This window comes from Mustela nivalis (assembly GCF_964662115.1).
Source record: "Mustela nivalis genome assembly, chromosome: 8".
Taxonomy (NCBI): domain Eukaryota; kingdom Metazoa; phylum Chordata; class Mammalia; order Carnivora; family Mustelidae; genus Mustela; species Mustela nivalis.
The window spans coordinates 118,679,681-118,702,975 of NC_139027.1; the positions used below are offsets into that span (position 1 = coordinate 118,679,681).

The window sequence follows — 23,295 nt, forward strand, 5'->3', positions numbered from 1 at the left end:
ATGAGGTCCAGGTTACGCAGATTAGAATCAGAGAAGGACTAGAACCAACCTCTGAGCCTTGCTTCATGTTCTTCCCACTCCCACATGCTCTGAGTGTTCTCTCAAGAGGCTGGTAGCTACCTGTAGAACAACAGGCTCTTGCTTGTTTTATGGTTAGCATTGAAAACCCATTTCACTTTCATTTTAATTTCTGCTCTATGGGATTTCACTATTTCTAGTGATCCTGGCTTTCTTTAGAAAACAGCTTCTGCAGCAGAATGAGCATTTTCTTTACAGTGGTTACCTTGGCAGGGTATAAATTCTTTTCAATGACTGGTCCTCATTATACAAAGCATTTTGGAAAAGCCACTTATCTTCGAGTCTATGGCACACAGTCTTGGATCTCTTCAGCAGTGGCAAATGTTCATATTTTAAAGATTAATTTTCTTTTAAGAGCTAATCTGAATCATTTGCAACTAAAACTAAGTAGTCCAGGATAAAAGAGCTGAAAATAATTTTGCTTAATTAAAAGTAAATATTGACCGACTGCCTTGCATTGCTTAAAAATGAGCTTTGAAGGCCACTCCAAGAAAGACATTCCAAACATGTTTTAAGCAGTTAGAGCATTGTAGGGATTAAAGAGAACTCTCTCTCCCAAGGTATAAATTGGGAGCTCAAGAGTCCAAGGTACAAATTCTGTTATTCATTTTTACTATATTCAATGAACATTTACTGAATGCTTTATACTTGCCAAAGTCTTTGTTAGGTACTACAGATTAATGGAATAACAGTCCCCACTCTTGAAGGCTGGCAGGCGTTGAACATCTGAATGCACAGTGCTGTGAAGTTTTTTATGTACTGTCCTGGAACTACATACAGGGAAGGAGGGGTTATTTCATAGGTTCTGGGAGTGGAGAGATCAGTTGAAAGAAAGCCTTTATAAAAAAAAAAGAGATGCTTCAATAGAGGCTTAAAAAGAAGGTTTAGGAGCTTCCAAGCAGCTGGGATAAATGGCTAAGAAAGATTTCAGAGAGAACACAAATAAAGGTATGGAGAGAACCAGCATTAACATTTTGGCAACTGCCAGTAGTTCGTAGTGGTTGGAGGGTGAGCTGTAGAAAGGGACAAGAGATAAGGCTGAACAGTCAGGCAGGGCACCGTATTATGAGGTACCTTGTACTTCATGGCAAGGAATTTGTTATACTATTGTAGGTAGCAGAGGAGCAATGAAAGAACTTTTTAAGTCAGGAAGTTATGTGATCCAATGTGTCTTAGACAAGTAATTCTGACTATATATAGAAGATGAATTGGAGGAGTGAGATGAGAAGCTGGAGGACTATTATAAGGCTAGTGGAATGGTAGAGGTAATCAGTGGTGTGGCCTGTGTATGGTGGTGAAGAGTGAAGAGAAGGTAGAATAGAGGGCAGATGGACACAGCATATACATGCAAATATAACACATAAAGGTTTGAATTTTATCATTTTATTTTATTTTTTCATCATGATAAGTATACTCTTTAACCCCTATCCCCTATTTCTCCCATACCCCCATCCCCTCACTTCCTGTCCAGGAACCATCAGTATGTTCTCTATAGTGGAGAATCTGTTTCTTAGTTTCTCTTTGTCTCTCTTTTTTCCCTTTGCTCATTTGATTTTTAAATAATGCATATGAGTGAAATCATATGGTATTTGTTTTTCTCTGACAGACTTATTTTGTTTCGCACTCTACTCTCTGGTTCCATCTGTATTGTTATAAATGGCAAGATTTCATTTGTTTTGTAATGGCTGAATAATATGCCATTGGTATTGGGGTGTGTGTGTGTGCACACGTGTGCACACACACATATGTCCCATCTTTCTTAGCCACTTATCTAGCAGTGGATATTTGGGCTGCTTCCATGGTTTGGCTGTTGTAAATAATGCTGCAGTTTTTATTTTTATTTTTATTTTTTTAAGATTTTATTTATTTATTTGTCAGAAAGAGAGAGAGCAAGTGAGCACAGGCAGACAGAGTGGCAGGCAGAGGCAGAGGGGGAAGCAGGCTCCTTGCTCAGCAAGGAGCTGAGGGACTTGATGTGGGACTCAATCCCAGGACCCTGGGATCATGACCTGAGCCGAAGGCAGCCACTTAACCAATTGAGCCACCCAGGCGTCCCTATTTTTATTTTTATTTATTTATTTTTTAAAATTGATCTGGTCATAAGACTTCATTCAAAAAAGCCCAAGAGATACCCCTTTTTAGTTAGGATTAATTGGCAGATTTGTGATAGAGTATGAATTCTACGAGAATCAGAAAGTGCTTATGGAACAACTTTGTAAAATGTGTTAGTCCTGAATGATATGCACAGTATGGTACATGTAACTCAGCCTGCAAGGATTTAAAATGTTGGCAGTGTTTTGGAATCATGACGGGAAAAATCTTCAGAGTAGTTGAATGTATGGGAATTATGGAATATAGAAAATTCATCGCTTCCCTTAATCTACTCTCAAAGAGGTATGAAAGTTAACCCAGATTTTATTTTCTATGCTTAATTATATATATTTTTAAAACAAAAAATTAATATTCTCTATTTTAGCAACTTGTCCCTCTCCCTTCAATATTATGAACACTGTAGTATGTCAGTAATAAAGATATATTTAATTGTTCTTTATAGCTGTATAATATTCTTTTGTATGGATGCACCAAAATTTAAAAAAGGAGTTAACCAATACTTTTTGATAAACAATTGAGCTATTTGTAATTTTTCATTCTTTTAAAAAGTATATTGAAATAATGCCTAAAAACAAAAACTAAACTAGAGATCCAATACTAGAGGTGGAATATTGGGTGAAAGAGTATGACCATTTAAAAATTTAATAGGGGGGCGCCTGGGTGGCTCAGTGGGTTACGCCGCTGCCTTCGGCTCAGGTCATGATCTCAGGGTCCTGGGATCAAGTCCCGCATCGGGCTCTCTGCTCAGCGGGGAGCCTGCTTCCTCCTTTCTCTCTCTGCCTGCCTCTCTGCCTACTTGTGGTCTCTCTCTGTCAAATAAATAAATAAAATCTTAAATAAATAAATAAATAAATAAAAATTTAATAGGTAGGGGCACCTGGGTGGCTCGTCATTGAGCATCTGCCTCTGCTCAGCAGGAAGCCTGCTTCTCCCTCTCCCACTCCCCCTGCATGTATTCCCTCTCTTGCTGTCTCTATCTCTGTCAAATAAATAAATCTTTAAAAAAAAAAAAAGTGGGGGTGGGCCTGGGTGGCTCAGTCAGTTAAGCATCTGTCTTTGGCTCAGGTTGTGATCCCAGGGTCCCAAGCAGAAAGCTTGCTTCTCCCTCTCCTGCTCCCCCCACCTCCCCCTGCTTGTGCATATCCTTTCTCGCTCTCTTGTGCTCTCTCTCTCCCTGTCAAATAAATAAAATCTTAAAAAAAAAATTGGGGCGCCTGGGTGGCTCAGTGGGTTAAGCCACTGCCTTCGGCTCAGGTCATGATCTCAGGGTCCTGGGATCCAGTCCCACATTGGGCTCTCTGCTCAGCAGGGAGCCTGCTTCCCCCCCGCTCTCTCTCTCTGCCTGCCTCTCTGTCTACTGTGATCTCTCTCTGTCAAATAAATAAAATAAATAAATAAAATCTTTAAAAAAAAAAAATAAAATAAAAAATAAAAAAAAAATTGAACAGGTAATTCCCCAAATGTGTACCAATTTATGACCCAACTGTATATGAGTGCTGACTTCTCTTTCATATTTGGCAACACTGGTATCAATCAGTCCTTCAAATATTACTCAGAATAACCCGATTTAATTTATATTTTTAAAAATTATTGAGATCGAGTCTCTTGTGTATCTTTGTGAACTGTTTTTGTTGTTTGTTTGGCAGAAGAAAATTTAGCTCTTGCCCATACTTTTTCCCATTTCCCTATTTTTTAAAAGATTTTCTTTTCTTTTTTTAAAGATTTTTATTTATTTGACAGAGCAAGCATGAGAGAGGAGAGGTCAGAGGGAGAAGCAGACTCCCTGCTGAGCAGAGAGCCCAATGTGGGACTTGATCCTAGGACTCCAGGATCATGACCTAAGCCAAAGGCATTTGCTTAACCAACTGAACCACCTAGACACCCCTCAGATTTTATTTTTAAGTAATCTCTACACCCAGCATGGGGCTCAGACTGGAAATTAGGAGTCACGTGTTCTACCAACTGAGCCAGCCAGGCAGCCTGAGGGTGATGTTTTTGAACATAAGTTCTCATTGTAGAGTTGTGTGAGGAATAGGTTTAAGAAAGTGGACAGTATCTATTCTGATCCTAAATGCATTTGGAAGTCTTTTTTTATTTTTTATTTTTTTGGTTTTGAGGGATTAGAGTATAGAAAGGGAGAGAAACAATAAAATAAAATAAAATAAAATAAAATATAATAAAATTAATCGACATTAATTTGTTTTCTGTTTTTCATAAGCACCAAAAAAGATTGTGATGAATCCTATTTTTACTGAATATAGTCCTCCAGCCATGCCCTTGTTATTCGCTGCTCTTCTGTATGGTAATCTACTGTTAGAATGCTACTGTGTTTAATTAGGCGGGTAAACAGCAATATACTAAATAAAGTACTAGACTTTTTTTGGTTCCTGGTATATGAACTCCCCTTTAATTAAATCCCTTTAATAGAGGGATTTGATTTTTTTTTTTTTTTAGGAGTTTTATTTATTTGACAGAGAGAGCACAAGCAGGGGGAGTGTCAGGCAGAGGGAGAGGGAGAAGGAGACACCCCACTGAGCAGAGAGCCCAACATGGGACTTGATCCCAGGACCCTGGGATCATGCCCTTAGCCAAAGGCCAGTGCTTAACCAACTGAGCCACCCAGGGTCCCCGAGAGGGATTTGATCTTATCACACAGCATAGTAGAGATTGTCCTGGGATGTCTAATTGAATTGCTTACTCCTTGTAGGGTGTTCCTGAGAAGAAAGTACTTCCAATCACTGTCCCCAAGTCACCGGCCTTTGCACTGAAGAACAGAATCCGAATGCCCACCAAAGAAGATGAGGTGATTCCTTGGGATAGAGGGAGTTTTCTTCCTTCTACTTTATCAATTTGATTTAAGCTTTCTTCTTTCTTACGCTTAATGGAATTCAAAGGCAGTCACTCTCATCTGGAGCTGTCTTTAACAGCAGGTATATGAACATTTGGTCATCTTTTTTGCTCCCCCAAGAACAAAGTAGTTGGTAAGGGTATGAATCTTCTGGCCTTCAGTAGTGACTGGTTATACAACTAATTGGATGCTTATCCATTTCGGTAGCTTTGAAAATCAACCTGTCATAACTTGGATCAAAAGTTGATAAGCCCTATATTTTATTTTGCCTAAGCTATTGTCACCATTCAGTGAGGGACTTTTAAAATTCACACTGAGCAGTTATATCCACCCTGTCTGATCTCCACTAACCCGAGGGTTGCTAAGGTTACTGTGTGGTGATAGTTCATGAAATTGGAATACATAAACTGTCATTGATCAGGCTAGTTTCTTATTACATCTCCCATTTTATCTATAAATATCCAGAGTTAGGGTAATTCTATAGCAGATCTCAAGCATAAACCTTTTTATAGGTTCATTTGAAACTAAAATACACCGTAATCTTATGTTACCAGCTTGAACCCAAACAACTTACTTGGTCCTATTCTGGGTTTGGCAACCATTAACTCCCAGTCACATGTTTTAGTGGAGTCTGGAGGCTGGGTCAAAGAAGAGGCCAAGGTATATGCTTAGGTAGTACCTCTCCTCTGTTCTTTATTTTGTTCACATTGTCTGATCTCATTTCAGTTTTACAGCCTCCCTTTAGATCCTTCCAGAGTAATTGTGTTAGTCCTTTATCAAATGCTTTCACACTGGTCTCACTCCTATGAAGTGGTAGATGACTTAGGTATTATCCCTTTTTGGTAGAAAAGGAAGCAAAGACACCTAGAAGGTTGAGTGACTTGCCTTAATTAATGATTTCTCTCAAGTACTGTCTTTGGACACCCACATTCTGAAGAGGTGAGAGAGAGCTTATGTCTAAACTATGGTTTTTCCTTTAGGAAGAGGAGGAGCCGGTAGTGATAAGAGCGCAACCTGTGCCACATTACGGGGTGCCTTTTAAGCCCCAAATCCCAGAGGCAAGAACTGTGGAAATATGCCCTTTCTCTTTTGATTCTCGAGACAAAGAACGTCAGTTACAGAAGGAGAAGAAAATAAAAGAACTGCAGAAAGGGGAGGTAGGTGTTTCCATTTCTACAAGTACATAATACTATTCTTTGATCTGTCACAGATAATCTTTTATGTTACACTTCTAGCTATAAAATCACTGACTTCCTTTGATCCCTCTAAGAACCTTATGAAGTATAAATAGGGCAAGTTTTTAATAACCCTTCTGGCACAAGGAGATTAAGTGACTTGCCTGTGATCATGTTGCTAGCTATTGGCAATATTGGGAGGATAACCTAGATTTCCTTTTGAAACGCTTACTCTTTCTGCTACACATACCATACTGCTTTAAAAACTGGCCTTTTCTATATTTCGGATTCATCCACATACTCTGGAGTAACTCTTGCTTTCTGGCTAGAGAGACCTTAGGATCTTAAATCTTGTGTTTTCTTTTCTGTTAGGTGCCTAAGTTTAAGGCACTTCCTTTGCCTCATTTTGACACCGTTAACCTGCCAGAGAAGAAGGTGAAGACCACAACTCAGATTGAGCCTTTCTGTCTGGAGACTGACAGAAGAGGTGCTCTGAAGGCACAGACTTGGAAGCACCAGGTGGGGGATGGGGAGAGCAGCTAACATTTTCATTGCATCATTGTTGGTTTGTTAGAATAGGTAGACCCACTACACAGAAATTTATCTGAAAACTAACATACTGGATTATTTCAGGGACTCTCACTCTAAATCAGGGGTCAGCAGACTTTCTGTAAAAGACCAGATAGTGGGGCAACTTGGGGTGGCTCAGTTAAGTGTCAAACTCCTGATTTCAGCTCAGGTCATGATCTCAGGGTCCTGGAATCAAGCCCCACATCAGGCTCCTCACTCAGCAGGGAGTCTGCTTGTTTCCCTCTTTCATTGCCCCTTCCCCTGCTCATGTTCTCTCTCTCTCTCTCCTTCTCATAAATAAATATTTAATAAAAATAATAAAAAATGAAAGACCAGGTAGTAAATATTTTAAATTTTTATGTGACATATAGTCTCTGTCACATACTGTGTGTGTGTGTGTGTGTGTGTGTGTGTGTGTGTGTATGTTTCAACCCTTTGAAACTGTGAAAACCAGACTTAGCTCAAGGTCTATACAAAGAGGGATTGCAAGCTGGACTTGGTGGTGGTGTTCCCTAGGAAAAGTTAGGACTGTTGTTTTGGAAGTGATAGTGAATCTGTCTTTCCAGGACCATGACATAAAATGTCTGTGGGATATTTCCTATAATAAGAAAAAAAAGATTTTAAGTTTTTCAAACATACACAAGAGGATAGTATAATGGTAGAGAGGTAGAGACGATAGTATGATCTTCTTCCATGAGCCTGTCACTTGGTTCTATAGTGATCAAAACATGGAAAACCTTATTTTATCTGCATTTCTACCTACCTCTACACTGGATATTTCTACCAACAAAAGATAACTTTGAAGCGAATTCTAAGTATCATTTTAATAGCAAGTAAAGATATGTATCTTTATATCTTCAGTATGTATCTTTAAAAATATAAGTATAAAAACCTCCATAATACTATCACACATAAAAAGATTAATAGTAATCTCTTAATAGTGACAAATAGTGTTCTTACATCTCCAAATCTCTCATTGAATTATTCAAATCAGAATCCAAATAAAGTCCACATATTGCATTTGTTTGATAAATCTCTAAGTCCCCTTTTCTCTGTAGGCTCCTCTACTTACATATTACTTGTGGAATAAACTGGCTTGTTTGTCCTATAAATTTTCCACAATCCCAGTTTTGGTCATTGTATTCCCATGGTGTTATTTAATATATTCCTGTTCCTTCTGTATTTCCTGTAAATGAGTGGTTAAACCTAAAGGCTTGATTAAATTCTGGTTAGATTTGGGGCACCTGAGTGGGTTCTGTTGGTTAAGCATTTGCCTTTGGCTCAGGTCATGGTCTCAGGGTCCTGGGATTGAGCCCCGTGTTATGCTCCCTGCTTATCGGAAGTCTGCCTCTCCCTCTCCCCCTGCCTCTCCACCCTCCCCCACCTCTGCACCCTGCTCATGCTTTTCTCTCTCTCTGAAATAAATAAATATAATCTTTAGAGAATATTCTGGTTAGATTTTTGGGGGGGTTGGGAGGGAGAATACTTTATAGATGATCACATCCAAGGGTACATAATGTCCACACATTTATTTTTATGTTCGGATACGCCTTAAAAGTACCTAAAGATATTTTCTAGTTCTCCGTGGATTCCAAGGTTATCAGTCTGATCTATTTAGTGTAAAGGGGGTTTTAACTGGGGTTTAAATGAAGTCATCTCCTGCCTTTATTGATGAAGCCATTTAGAAACGTTAGTTCTTAAGCCACTGAGGCAGCAGTTCTGGAAAGTTGTACTGTTCCTTATCTAACAGACATTCTTTCTAACAGCTGGAGGAAGAACTGAAACAGCAGAGAGAAGCAGCTTGCTTCAAGGCTCGTCCAAACACTGTCATCTCCCAGGAGCCCTTTGTTCCCAAGAAAGAGAAGAAATCCATTGCAGGTAGTATTATATGTATTCTTGGGGGATCAGGGCAGAATTGTCAGACTTCCCGGGGAGGATGCTAGGACTCTGTTGTGTCAGTATCAGCTGTGTCAACCAGAAGCATTTGCCTTTAGAGGATCTAGTTGTTCTCTTCTTGGACCAAGTTTTTGGTCTTTGTTGAACCATGCACCTGTGCTGAATTTGCAGCCTATGTTGGGGCCAGATTCAGAGAACAAGAGCCTAGGCAAAGGCAGCTGGCATTTCCACAGCAGTCATGGACTTTACTCACCCAAAGAGTAGTAAGTAAGGGAGGAAGAGCCATGACTTCTTTCTGGAGTCTTCTTTTCCATGAAGCAAGCCTTAGGTATAAAACGCTTGATTCTTTAAAGCACTAGGTAAGGTGTCAGAAAATGGATTCTTCTCCTATATCTGTCTCAGAATCACCGTGTAGTTTTGAGCAAGATATTTCATCTGTATGGGTCTTGCTTTTCTCTGAATTAGATGGTTTCCAGGAGCCCTTCCAACTGTTAAAATCCTAGGACTTTTTCTTTGTGGTATGTTCCTCCTTTCTGCTGACAGGGCTTCCCTAGAATTTAGCCTTTCTGTTGCCGGGTGTCTCTGTGCCACTTGCTGCATGCAGGGGGCTGGGTTTATGCAGGTCGTGCTTGTGCACCAATATTGTCTCTGTTTCTGTACTCAGAGGGCCTTTCTGGTTCTCTAGTTCAGGAACCTTTCCAGCTGGCCACTGAGAAGAGAGCCAAGGAGCGGCAGGAGCTGGAGAAGAGAATGGCTGAGGTAGAAGCTCAGAAAATCCAGCAGCTGGAGGAGGCCAGGCACCAGGAGGAAGAGCAGCAGAGGGAGGAGCTGGCCAGGCTACGGAAAGAACTGGTAACTGGGCAGCATTAACACTGACTAACCTAGAGTTGTCTCTGTTTTATCTGTACCTTGCCTTGTCCCAGAAAGGATCTATGGTGGCCTACCAGGACATATCAAAGATGAGTGAAGGTGGAAAATCACACAAACCAAGAACGGTGGCTAAATTGTGATGTGAACAATGTTAAAGATGTGCACATTGTGATCCATGTGTCCGCTACGTTTGAGCCTTGATTTTGGCTCTTTAGAAACCAACCTGTTGGTTACAAAACTCACAGTGTTCATGAGATACAAACAAGCTAATAGTTAAAAACAACAACAACAACAAAAACTAGTCTTGATACTGAATTCAGACAGAATTTCTTCTGGGGGGTCTTCATAAGGAGGATATCATGTGGTATAACATGCACAGTGATGCATTCCTAGGATTTATTTATTTATCTCATTTTTATTATTTCCTTTACACTTAAGAAAACCGATGTGGTTTTGCAATTAGACAAGAATATGTAGGTAGGGAAGGACATGGGAATTACATTGCAACTGCATTTTCATTTTTCTCTTAATAATTTACTCAAATTTCTTGGGGTTATAGCACCTATTGGTCCATGTGACCTTCAATGCTAACACTAGAAAAATGATTTAGATATTAAGTTATCCAGAAAGAAAGCTTAATTTGCACTTAGGACTTTTTCACTCAGAGGGCACCAAGGTGCATTCACTGCATTAATGAGCAAAGAGACAGTTTCAGATGGAACTTCATAAGACTGATAAAAGGAAGATTATATAAATACATAAGTTGTTGCAGTTTGGTCTCAAAAGCCTAGGCCAGCTGCTGTTGGCAGCGATGACTGTGTTGGCAGAGATGACTGTGGCCTCGGGAAGGTCTTAGGGACAAACTTAAAGGGACTAACTTGTTGGAAAAACCCAAGCTGCCCTTTGCTGATTGGATGAAAAAAATGATACAGTTCCCACTCTAGATATGCTCACAGAACCAGCCTTTTTTCCAGCCTGAAGTTCTTTGATTTTTCTTCAACACTCGGTACTGCTTCTTGTATTTGTCCCCATCTTCGAGGTGTTACTTAACAACGATTCTCAGTGTAGGCTGGTACTGGTGTCAGCGTCCTAAAGCACAGTTCAGTTGATGCTAGTTAGCTCTCACTAACCTGACTTAATTCAGGATTGTTTTAGACTGCCCAGAAGGAAGGCTGGCTTTCTCCCAGCAGCCCTTCCTGGTTATGGTTTTTCTTTATTTGTTTGTCCATGGTTTGGGTGACTATTAAGACTTGATAAGTTTAAGATTGTACTCTGGGAGGTTTTATTTGTTTGTTTGTTTGTTTGTTTAAACATACAATGTATTGTTAGTTTCAGTGGTAGAGTTCAGTGATTCATCAGTCTTATGGCACCCAGTGTTCATTACATCCCATGCTCTTCTTAATGTCCATCACCCATTTATCCCAGCCCCCCCACTCCCCAGGCTGATGGGTTCTTAACATGTATCTCTTTTCTGCTGCAGTTGTGTACAGCTCGGTTAGCCCTAATAAAAAAAACAATCAAGCTCAAGCTGGAGTTAGGCTTGATGTTCTTTGGTGCAGACTGAGGGACCCCCAAGACCTGAACAGAAACCTACTTGGGCGCAAAAGCTCACGTGCTTTTCCCTTATGCTGTGTTGCATTTTTTACTCCCTCTTGGATAGTGATTTGGATCTCTTAAGACTATATAAACATTTTCTCAAGAAGAAAAAAATAAATGAAAACAACTATATGCATAGTTCTCTAACATCCTGATCAGTGGTAATTCTCTGTCCTTACTCTGCAGGTGCACAAGGCAAATCCAATACGCAAGTACCAGGGTGTGGAAGTAAAGTCAAGTGACCAGCCTCTGACTGTGCCCGTTTCTCCCAAGTTCTCCACTCGATTCCACTGCTAACCTGAGCCGTGAGCTGCAGGCACCACCTGAGAACAGGAGCTGCTCTTTTCATCAAACCAGGAGCCTTCTTTCCTTGTCACCAGGGCATGGAGAGAACCCATTTCTCAAGACTTTTACCTGCCCATGCCCAACAGAGTGTACCTGACAAGTGTGGACTCCAATTTTGTTGAGAGTTGTTTTCCTACGTTATTGAGACTAAGAATGAGACCCAACTGATGCATGTCTTGCTCTGACTCCATGTGATGATTTCTTTGAACCATCAGTCAACCTTTAATATGAGTCTTAACTCTGACTAAGTTTGAAGTTTCTGTATCAGCACAGTATATACTCTCTGTTGCTTCTTCACCCCCCTCTCCCTTTTTTTCTTTTTAACCAGAAAATAAAGATAGTTAAATACTAAGATAGGATTTAAGTCATGGCTTTCCTGAGGAACAGTCAGTGTATCAGATTCTTTTCTCATTTCTGCCCCAAATGAATTTAGAGTCAAGTAGACTGTCTCTACAAGGGCGGAAGTCTCATTAATAGGGGATGCTGTCCAGTACACATTTTAAGTCCTCTGATAAACTGGAGAGGAATAAATATGTTTGTCTTCCCTTCCCTGATTTTGTTACTTCATGTTTTTAATTCTGTCAAGCCCCCTTGGAGGTCACATCTTATTGGAGAAATGGGTACTTTGAGAGGAGGAGGGTCCAGGAACTTTTTAAAGCACAGGCTCTGTCCTTAGAGGAATGTGCTTTGTAACGCTTTTCTGGCCTTCCTTATTTTGTTAACTCCCTTCCCGGAAATACTCTGGAAGGCAATCCACATGTGTTATGCCTTCACACAGACCTGTGCCTTCTTTCCTAAATGTGTTTTTTCTCATCTGGAAAATTCCTTATAAGGCTAAAGTAAAATCTTTTTCATAAATCCTTCCTTGAACCCCGACCTCTGCAGGCAAGAATGATCACTTCCTTCTGTGTGCCTCTCAAATGTTTCCTGTATATATCTCTAGTAGAACAGTTATACTGCTGAATTACTTGTTCACAAACTGGTAGAGACCCAGATATCTAAAATTTTCTTAGTCCCTGAAAATAAAAATTATCTTAGTCATCTCTGTATTTTTGTAGCTGGCACAGAATTTGCTAGATCCATGTTAAATACTGTATTTTCTCTTACACTTGTCCTTATTTATGAACTGTACTCTTCACTAGTCCTCTACTTCTGAGCTAAAGGATATAAGAGCATCCATATTCAGCCCACGCCAGTCCTAGGCACTCTAGAAGATAGTAAACTTATTTTACATTCCTTTCATTTATTCATTCAATGAGCATTATGAACAGGCTGTTGTAGATTCGGTGATGGATGATAAAGCGAGACATGATTTGCAGATCCCTGAGCCTCCTGAAGACCACTGACCGATGCAAGATATAATTCCCTTATTCATTCCCATAAGTGTAGATTACAGGGCCATACTTACTCATGCAATTCATTTAACAACTATTTACTTGGCGCTAAGTGTATATACCTTGGGACCACTTAGTCTCTGGGAGTAGAACAATGAACAGAAGAACTTGCCTTCATGGAGCTTACCTTTTAGGAGGGAAGACAGACCATAAGCAAGCAGCTGTCCTCTCTCCTGTCATGTAGAAAATGTTTCTCTGACTACCATGTGGAGAATAGACTGGAATGGGTTGGGGCATGTCGGTGAGAGTTAATAGGAGCTTGGGCTGGGGTAGCAGCAGTGGAGTTGGTGAGAAATGGTTGGGTTCTGAGTGCATCCTGAAGTTGTAACTGGCAAGACTTGATATATTGGACGTGGTGTGCGAGAAAGAGGGTAATTGAGGAAGGTACATAGATTATCTGTCCTGTTTTTGACAGTTTTTGGCAGTTTTTGACAGTTTATGGTCATTCATATGTTTCCATCTGGTATCAGATGTTTTATGTATTTCACCCATTTTTTAAATTTTTAGTCATTGCAGGGAAGAGATTAAATCCAACCCTCAAAATGAGGGTCCTAGAAAGAGCATTACTGAGAATTATGGACCTACTGGATCCTTCTGGATTGCCCTCTCCAGACAGGCCCATGTCGGGGTGGTAATGTGTGATAGTCTTGGAGAGGCAACAGAATGGGATTACATTACTTCAGAGCAAAGACCTTAAAACTGAGATGCAGACATCCATTGCCTCCTGCTCCCCAGAATTCCTCAGTTTCCCAGCAGCAGGCTGTTTCTCCTCAGCTCCGTCTGTCTAGTACCCCATTCTCTTTCTTCATGATCCTCGTTTCTAATAGTCTCCCATTTCCTCCAAAGCTCAAAATTTCCACTTCTATCTTACAGAGGAAGTCAGGTTCTTTATCCCTTCCAGCCATATTCTAGTGGGAGCTGCACTTTCAACACCCAGAATTTGCTCTGAAATTTTCCTAAGCAAAGAACCTGCCCTCTGATAGGAATTTACTGAATTTTACTGAGAAATCTGGCTGTCACACTATGCTTGGCAATCTTACAAGGCTTCTAGCTCATGCGCACAGGCCGATGGTTAGCATTCCCACAGTTTCTGGGAAGGACTTTGTTTTCAGCGTTGTTTTGACTTGGCCATGGTTTCCCATTGCTAATAGTCTCGTGCTCATTAACATACATGTGAGCTTACTGTTCACTCTTACTGTGGTCGGTTGTTTTGTCCTTGTGTGATTGCTCTGTTGCCATCTTGACTGCTGTTTTATGCCTTGCCGGTTCTTTTCCACAGAGCTGGGTCCCTGGAAAGTGGAGCTTGGGCAGTAGGAGCTACCGTGGCAGCCACTCCAGAGTTTAACGGAGAGAACACCCGTATACAAGGCATTGGAACAAGACGAGATGTGACTGAGTAATGTGAGACACTAAAAGTACTGAGGGAGTTCAGAGATTGTTTTTGGAGATGAGGCTGCCGTGCTTAAAGATGTTCCTTTTTTTTTTTAAGTAAAAATTGCCAAAGGAGTATAGTATGTCTTTTGGAAACCATTAAAATAATTCAGACCATATAGAATAAACCATGCAAGTCTCTTTATTTCCCTGCTCCCATTTCCCAGGGGTACCCCATTGCTAACAATTGCGCATTCTTCCGGAAGGTTTTTATGTAACACGCAGATTTCAAGGGCATTTTTCTTTTCTTGTAATAATAAGATTGTAGCATTCCGCATTTGTTTTTAATTTGCTCCTTGAAACGTACATTCACATGGTTCAGAATTCACAAGTTACAAAGGCGAAGTCCTCCACCTTTTCTCCCAACTGTTCAGTTCCCGTCATCAGAGATAGTGCTGTCAGGCGTGCTCCTTTGCAGGGACAGTCACCATAGATGTATTTCTATCTCCTCTCTCCTTTAACTTTTATACAAATAGTATCCTGCTTTACAGTCTGTACCTTGCTCTTTTCATATGTGTTCTGGATTGAATGATGTTCAGGCACTACCTTGGGCCTGTTCTGACTTCCCCCGACTGAAGTATGAAGCCTCTTAGGAGAACCTAGTGACAAGGAGGCAGACTTGGAGAAGAGTCTAGATCCTCTGCAGATATCCTAGGCTAGTGACCTGAGGTTCCAAGGACTCGAGGACAGGTCAGCAACACCTGGTCTCCCACCCCCTCCTGGCCTAGCTGAGCCTTGGGGGCTTGTTGGCCTGGGTATCTGGTGAAGCCTGTGCATCTCCTTGGATAAATCTCGACATTGCTTCCTTTTCAGTTCCCTTCTGAATCTTATATGCTGAGAAAGTTCTTCATTGCTGAGAGTAGCAGTTAAAAAAGCTGTTAGCCACGTGGCTGGGCTCCGATTTCTGCAGAAGCAGGCTGAGTTACAGCGTGGTGGTGCGGATCCAGGTAGGAATCAGTCAACATTTTGAGTCCTGAGCTGCCATCTGCCTTGCAGCCTGCTGGGATGCTCAGTTTAGACAACATATAAAGTTTCCTGGATACGGGACAAACCCAGGCCTATGGAAAGAGCAGGAAGGTTAAAGTGTGTGGTACTTTGAGTGGTGACGAAGGCGTAACCAGGGAGCTGACATGTTTGCACCAATGCCAAGAATTCCAGGACAATTTGTTATCCAGCTGAAGCCAGTGTAGTTGCTACAAAAAAAAAAAAAAAAAAAAAAAAAAGCCTGGGGACAAACATACTTTTGCCTTGTTTCCTTTGTCTTCTTGCATACCCACTCTTATTTTCTAGTGCTGCCGTGAAGGATACGGACATTGAAAATGTCTCATGGTATTTGTTATTTTCGTTCTTGCAATAGAATAACAGACAGAGCTCGGGTCAAAGCAGGGCTCTTATGTGCTGAGGGTATCAGCTTCCTGAAATGGTTTGGCAGATGCTGACATTCCACCCAGAGAAACCATGGTTGGAGGGGTAGGAGAAACAGCTTAGAAAACTCTGGGTTTTATCAGAAAATATTTCACCAGACTTAATTAACCTTGACCTGAAGACATCAATTACCTTCTGCCTTGTCCTTAAAATTTTGTTAGCCAGAAAGGAATAAAAACCTGGCCTCTCTGATGTGCTGAGACCCATGTAGTTACGGGACTAGTATCCTAGAACATCCCAGACAAGCATGTGGATGTGTTAAAATTGTAGCCAAGTGTTGTTTCTCTGCTTGTTTTGACACCAAAGCTATTCCCAGGTTTTCTTTCAGGAGCAAGGGTGGGAGACGTAGTTTTCAGTGGGTCAAGATACAAAATGGAGTCAGTGGTCTTAAGCAGTAATCTGAAAAACAGTTTGGGGCAGCATTTTTCAAGCTTGCTTGGTGGTAAGGAGAGTTGAAAAGTCTCTAGCCTGACACTGACATGCTCCTACCCAGGAGCGTGTGCACACAGTCACGTCCTAGAGACATGCTGCTAAGTGACTAGAAAGTGACAGAATTCACTCTATGCAAAAATATTGGGTGGGTTTTACAACATTTTTTTTTTTTTTCAGTTTTTAAGGTAGGGTTTATTGTTAATCAAATACCATTCAGACAATACCCGGTAATAGGAACAAAGAGAAAAATATACATCACTCACCTTGATCATGGTACACTTTGTATGATCTGTTTTTTTCCTGTATGAAGCTTTGGTGTGTTTCTTGACACTGAAGGGTTTTCTCTACCACTGAAGAGTTTTTCTTACCACATTTATATACTTGCCTGGGATGTTCTGGTGTGTGTGTATATATGTGTGTGTGTGTGTTTCACTTAGCATAGTAGCAACTCAAATATATTTCCATATTACTGCATACTTTGTAAATGCCAATTTTAACAGCAACATACTGTTCCATTGTTTTGAGTTTGCTTCTCCCCACTGAAAATGCTTGTTTTGCAAAGAATTTTTCTAGACTCTATTTATAGGACAGATTTTTTCATGCCTCTTTTGTATCATGTCTGTCTCTAAACAAAATGTTTCAAACCATTTTCAAGCTTTGTAATTAAAATTTTAAAAGAAAATATAAACTCCTCCCAAAAGTATAGTTAATGACATGATCCTGGCATACACATTTGCAAAATGGAAAGCTCCTTTTAGCTGCCGTGATGTCCCATGTTACCGGCCTCATGCCTAGAGAAAGCGTTTACTGGCCTTTGGCAAAGCCTTTCTGGAGACAACTCTCATTATGTTATTTAAAGTCTTAGAACTCTGCGTTTTCAGACAGACTTACATAGTTGATTGTTGTCTCCAAGCCTTCAGATCAGATTTGAAAAGAAGACACCCTTTGTCTTTTTTAGAGTTAAGACCAAGACTGATGTGTCTTTGGGAAGAGTAGGGGCAGGGAATCCAATCTGACTTCCGTCACTGACACACTGCGTGACTTGTAACAAGTCACTCTCCTTTTCTGGACTTGAGTTTCCACTTCTGTCAAATGAGGAGAGTTGGAAAGATCAGTAAGGCTATTTCAACTTGAGTATTTTCAGAATTTTTAACAGACCTTTTGTTCTAACCACACCAAGCCTACTTTCATATTTATATTTTTCTGTAGCCACCTGCTCCACCATTGCAAGAGGGTACCTCTAGGGAGCTCTCCTGCCCCTGGATTACCATTTGAACCTCAGTGAAGTATGTTGGAGACCAGTGTGCTGTCTTGTTGAGGACTTTCCAACGGTTGTTCTGGAAGCGGAAATCTAGCCCAGATCACTCCAGGGGACTAATCCCCGAATAATGTCCTCTGACACACACACATATTTTCTGATGTTTCTCTTGACCTTGGAACTGGTTAAAGACTGCACAGAATGTTCAGTGAATTCTTACTACTGCAAGGAAGTCCCTCCCATCCTTGGCTTTTCCAAGATGTGAGAATATCTAGTAGTGGTTTTTCTCTTGTTGGAGGCAGTTTAAGGACATCACGGTAAAGTGGATATCTTGCCTTGTTGCTCTTCTGTTTCTCTCCACTGCAGTTTTCAGTGTTCATGGTCAAGGGGACTCAGATTGCTTTGGGTTAATTGTCACAAGGTTCAGGAAGAACACAGCAGTCTTTAGTGGATAAAACCCCGGATTAGGAATTGGGAGTGTGGCTTCAGGCTTTCTGACCTTGAGCATGTCATTTTGAATTCTCTGCGTTCAATTTCCTCACCGTAGAAGTTAGAACGATGTCTCTAGAAAGGACCTTTCCTCCTGCTCTTTGGAGGACAGTTTGCTCCCAGCTTTAACATGACCCAAAGGCACTCTGAGCAGCAACGGTGACTGTCACATTGGGCTCTTATTCTCGTTGGCTAGTGTGACTCAGTGTGACCACACTTGAGTCATATGCTCAGTATTAATTATCAGAGGGTATGTGTCACTGGGGGTTGCCAGAAGCCCCTGCTGTTTGCCCAAAGCTAACAACCTGACAGGACGGGGCCAGCAGCTGCGAGTTAACCACCAGCAAGAGGAGCAGAGAGACCTCTCAGAGACTCCATGGGAGTTTGTGCAGGCAAGAAAGGAGAGATTTGAGTTGAGCCTATAGAAATCACCCTTACTGGCTGGAGGTTGATGTCTACACTGGAGGCTCACTGATTCTGACGGCTCATTAGCCTTTTTCTTTCCCTTGTGGTAATTTGTTACAGCAGCAGTAGGGACAAACACGGGAAGCCACCCAGCGCAGGCGCTCAGAGAGGAGTGGGAAGGGGCTGCCTGTACCCACTGCCCTTCACGGCTTCAGTTTTTGTGCAGCTTCTTGAAATACTAGCTGTAGTGACAACTGAGCGTTTCTCCCTTTTCCTCACCACATATAGAACATTCCTATTACTCAGAAGCCTTAGGAAAATGGGTAGGAATTAGGCTGCAAGCTCTGCAGCAGGGGCTGGGGAGAGTGTTCCCTGGGACAGCAGTCCTCTGGGGGCGTTCTGTGGATCCGCAGACCAGCCTCATGAGTTCCAGAAATGTGAATTCTCCAGCCCCACTGCAGACCTCCTGAGTCGAACCCTCTGGATGTGGGGCCCAACGATGGGTGTTCGAACAAGCCCTCAAGGGGACCGATGCATTCCCAAGTGTGAGGACCACCGTGCCAGGAAAGAGACGTGCATGCAGGTCCTGAGAGACAACAGGTTTCCCAACTCGGAGGCTCTATGGGCTGGGGAGCCAGCAGCCATTCTCTCCCACGGAGGCCAAACAACAGGGGGTCTGGGGGGCCAGAACACCCTTCTCTGCAGCTCCCTGGGGTGTCACCTTTGTGAGGTCTGCCCGTGTGACACGGGAGAGCTGCCGATTTGTTGAGTAGGTATTTACCTCCCTAGCCAACGCTCCATTACCAGAATAAAGGAGAGCAGAAGGCTTTTCCATGGGGCCTTCCAACTAGTCATATGACAGATGAGGAAACTGAGGCTCCATGTTTAAATGACTGTTCCCAAAGTCACATTGCTGGGAGGTGGCAGAGTGCGGATCCAGGTCTGTCTGCCCTCGGGTGCCCTCTGCCCCGCACCAGGTGCATCCCTTAAGCAGAGCCAGCTGTAGGGGCTGGGCTTGTTCTGGCTCTTTCTGGAGCTGGAGGACGCTTGATGAGAGACCACCCCCACCACCACCACATCAGGTGAAAAAGAGATTGTTTCTCTCTACTTCCAGGACCAGCAACTCAGGACCTGGGAGCAAGTACCCTGTGAAGGTTGCATTTGGAGCTGGAGCCCTCACTCAGCTCTTAGCCTTGCAATGGGGAGCCTCCAGCAAAGCGTCCCAGGGGCTGGGAGGCAGGTCGTCTCTCCCCACTTTCACCCAGCAGGCATGTCCTCAGACCGTGCTGGAGGCTTGGGTTCCTGTCAGGGAGGTGGCAGCTGCCAGTCAATAAAGTCACAAGTCTTGGCAGGACTGAATGCTCGCCAGGGTAGGTCAAAGGGCCAGAATGTGCTTTGCCCAGCCCCCTCCTGGTTTGGACGCCCCTGGCCATCCCAGGCACGGCCGCTCCTCGCACCCCCCGGTTCTTATGGGGACCCAGTTTAGCAAATGGACCTCAAGTTTTATAAATAGCTCAATGGCAGCCAGGGAAGCCATCCTGTGCAGCAGGACAGAACATGCATTCCCCGCTTTTTGAGCCATTTCCTGGGCTCGCGTGACAGGTATAACTCGTTGTGCGAAGTTGAATTCCTTTCGACTCCCAGGTCTCTACTCGGGACTTGGGTCTTGCTTTTACTCTTCCATGTGTCTGTGTTTTTCCCCTGCCCCCACTGGCCCTGCCCTCCTGAAGTGGTGCTTCCAAGTCTGCTCCTGGGACGTTTCCTGTTCTTGGAACAGCTGCAGCAGCCTGGGGTACCCTCCTGCTACTTGATCCTATAGGGAGGTGTCCAGTGGCCCTGGGTAATTTTCAGATGACCTTGTTCCTCTGACGTCATTACCTGGCTATTTTTGGCTTTGCTGTTTATGCTGCAGAGTTGGGCTGAGACAGGGGAGAGGCAGAAAGGGGAGGTTTCCCATTGTCCCGGGGCCCCTCCAAAGTGGGAGTCCTTGCTCTTCAGCACTTACAGAGCACCTGCTGAATGTCAGGTCCTGGGCTACCAACCTGATGACGAGGTCTCAGTCTTTTTCACTCACTCGATTTCACTCTCCAGTGGGCATTTAGTGGTACGGAGTTGTAATTAAGCAGGAGAGCTCGGGAGCTAAACTCATGGAACTCATGAGGCTGGTCTGCGGGTCCACAGAACGCCTCCAGAGGACTGCTGTCCCAGGGAACAATTCCCCCGGCTGGGGTTTACATTCCGATGCCCCTGGAACCCTCTCTTGGAAATCTTGAGCAAATTATTCCTCCATGCCTCGGTTTTCCCTTGGAAATGGGAGTGAAAGCAGTATCTACTTCATCAAGTTGTTCTGAAGATTAGGGGAGTTAGTATGGCACATGGTAAACACACAATAAGTATTCGTGACCATTACTTCATGATGGCACTCCTTTTTGCACTAGGTCCTTGGGATACAAAGTTGATGGACACGATCCCTGTCCTGAGCTGGATCTGGATCTAGATCCCCAGAGCCCCAGATACTAAGACCGGATATACCGTCCGCATAACACGTCAGAAGAGAACACCCATCATGTGTGCCATTGTACCCTAGCTTGTAGGGGCATTTCAAAGAAATGAGGTGATGTTCTTGTCCTGGGAGAGCCGCAGAGCAGTGGTTCTCAACCCCAACTGCACATCAGAATCTTCTGGGAAGATTCAAAATATACCAGCATTCTGGGCTGCACCTCCTAAAGATTATGCTTCCAGTAGCCTGAAGTCAGGAGGGGTTCAAGCTTCAGGGGTTGTAGAAGCTCTCCAGACATTTCCAAGGTGCCGGGGTCGTGGGAGAAGCACAGCCCAGGCTCTAGAGGCTGGAAGAGCTTACCTGCTGCACCAGTGGACTCTCTCAGGAGGGCCCCGAAGCTGACCCTCTGACTTGGGGGTTCTCAAACTTGGGTGTGCATGACAGCCACCTGAATGTTGGTTAGAAAGAGAGGCCTGGGGTTCCCTTCTAAAGAGGCTTCATTGAAAACAAACTCGGGGTTCTGGGCACTGAGAAAGTTGGCCAGAGCCATGCCTTCATCCAAGAAGTCATCACTGACCTGCAGTCCCAATTCATGCTGTTTTTTTTTTTAAATTTAAATTTTTTTTTAAGGGGCACCTGGGTGGCTCAGTGGGTTAAGACTCTGCCTTTGGCTCAGGTCATGATCTCAGGGTCCTGGGATCGAGCCCCGCATTGGGCTCTCTGCTCAGCAGGGAGCCTGCTTCCTCTCCCCTCCCTCTCTGTGCCTGCCTCTCTGCCTCCTTGTGACCTCTGTCTGTCAAACAAATGAATAAAATCTTTAAATAAAAAAAAATTTTTTTAAAGATTTTATTTATTTATCAGAGAGAGGGGGAGAGAGCGAGCACAGGCAGACAGAATGGCAGGCAGAGGGAGAAGCAGGCTCCCTGCTGAGCAAGAAGCCCGATGTGGGACTCGATCCCAGGACACTGGGATCATGACCTGAGCTGAAGGCAGCTGCTTAACCCACTGAGCCACACAGGCGTCCCATTCATGCTGTTTTTATATCTCTTGTAGGGTGTGCCACTTTCTGTCTTGAAGTAAAGAAATCTGTGCCCTTATTGATACGTTTCCAATTTTTAATCCACTTAGAGTCACAAATGGTCATTTCAAAAAAATTGGAAGAGCCAAAGAATTAAAACCATCTCTACTCCCCAACTTACTAATATGTGCATTTATATCCCTCCAGACATTCTCTCATTTTCTTAATAAATGTTTTTAAAAAAAATGTTATGTATTTGAGTGAGAAGTGAGTGAGAAAGCAGAAGCAGGGGGAACAACAGAGGGAGAGAGGGAGAAGCAGGCTCCTCTCCGAGCAGAGAGCCCAATGTGGGGCTCAATTCCAGGATCCTGGGATCATGACCTGAGCCGAAGGCAGATGCCTAACCAACTGAGCCATCCAGGCACCCCGTTAATAAATGTTTTTAACAGCAAAAAAGGATCCCACTTCATGAATGACTTTACATTTTTCACCAAAAATGTACCATGTGATGATTCTATCGTTATCCTTCCTCATCTCCATGTCTCCGAAGTGACCACATTAGCCCTTGCCAGATTAGAGCATCCAGTAAACAATCCATGATTTCAAGATGGATCAGGTGTTGTTTGAATTTCCAGAGGGATCTTTGTTCAGTTTGCCACACAGAGTGTCCACAGGCTTACCAGCCTTGGAAGGAAGGTCAGGGTCTTCCCTAGGCCTTACCCAGAGGATTGAGAGGTACTGCCCCAGCCCCAGGCTTAGTGGCCGGAGGTGGGAGTGGGCAGGAGAAAACAGTCCTGAGTGGCTCCCATGTCAGGACCACAGGAAAGATGTGAGGGCAATTGGCAGCTCTCTTTGGAGTCAGAAAGGTTACTCAACTCCCTGGATTTTCCATCACAGCCGAGCAGGGAGAAGGTTAGGCCAGGAAATGTCTTCTCTGAGCAGGGCCTTTTAAAGCCTCTTGGCTGGGTCAATTTCCTTCCAGGAGCCAGGGAAGCAGTGCCCGGGGTGAAGTTAACCCCTCCACTCCCAATTAATTCTCCCAGGGATGGGTGAGCCTGAGAAGCCAGGCTTCTGGAATGCAGAGCCATCCAGGGCATGAGGCCTAAGGAGCCGTGAACTCTGGCTGGAGAAACCTTCCTTCTGGCCTTGTTAAATCCAACAGGCATAATTGCGTCCTGCTGACCTTAATTCCCCTGGCGGGTTTAATTGGTCCTGGCATTGCCCCACTTCCTGCCCTGCCCCTATGGAGGCAAAGAGGGCAGTTGCACAGCTGGTCCAGGGCGGGAGAGCCCCGTTTGAGGGGTGGGCAGGGTCTCTGGCAGCCCCTGGCTGGGAGGAGGAGGTTTCCCCATGCCCCTCCCCTGTGCCTCCAAGAGAGCGCTGAGAAGAAGCCCGGGGACTCCCAGGGAGCAGCTGGCCCGGCTGAGCTTAACCCGGGGCGGGGGAGCAAGCT

The 23,295-nt window shown here is 43.4% G+C and overlaps 1 protein-coding gene across 15 annotated transcripts in view; it reads left to right on the forward strand.

Annotated features, from left to right (window-relative positions):
- The window catches only part of TPX2 (TPX2 microtubule nucleation factor), a 61,706-nt gene extending 47,263 nt beyond the window's left edge, over nucleotides 1-14,443 (forward strand). For 8 of the 15 annotated variants that reach the window (XM_082745831.1, XM_082745830.1, XM_082745821.1 and 5 more), the window contains 6 exons: nucleotides 4,898-4,993; nucleotides 6,019-6,195; nucleotides 6,586-6,732; nucleotides 8,550-8,661; nucleotides 9,365-9,531; nucleotides 11,332-14,443. In XM_082745831.1, the coding sequence (XP_082601957.1) occupies nucleotides 4,898-4,993; nucleotides 6,019-6,195; nucleotides 6,586-6,732; nucleotides 8,550-8,661; nucleotides 9,365-9,531; nucleotides 11,332-11,442 (810 nt within the window). In that variant the 3' untranslated portion in view covers nucleotides 11,443-14,443. Of the gene's footprint in view, nucleotides 1-4,897; nucleotides 4,994-6,018; nucleotides 6,196-6,585; nucleotides 6,733-8,549; nucleotides 8,662-9,343; nucleotides 9,532-11,331 lie in introns of all 15 variants that reach the window. The other 7 variants (XM_082745817.1, XM_082745824.1, XM_082745828.1 and 4 more) reach the window with 1 other exon arrangement.
- Nucleotides 14,444-23,295: the final 8,852 nt, after the last annotated feature.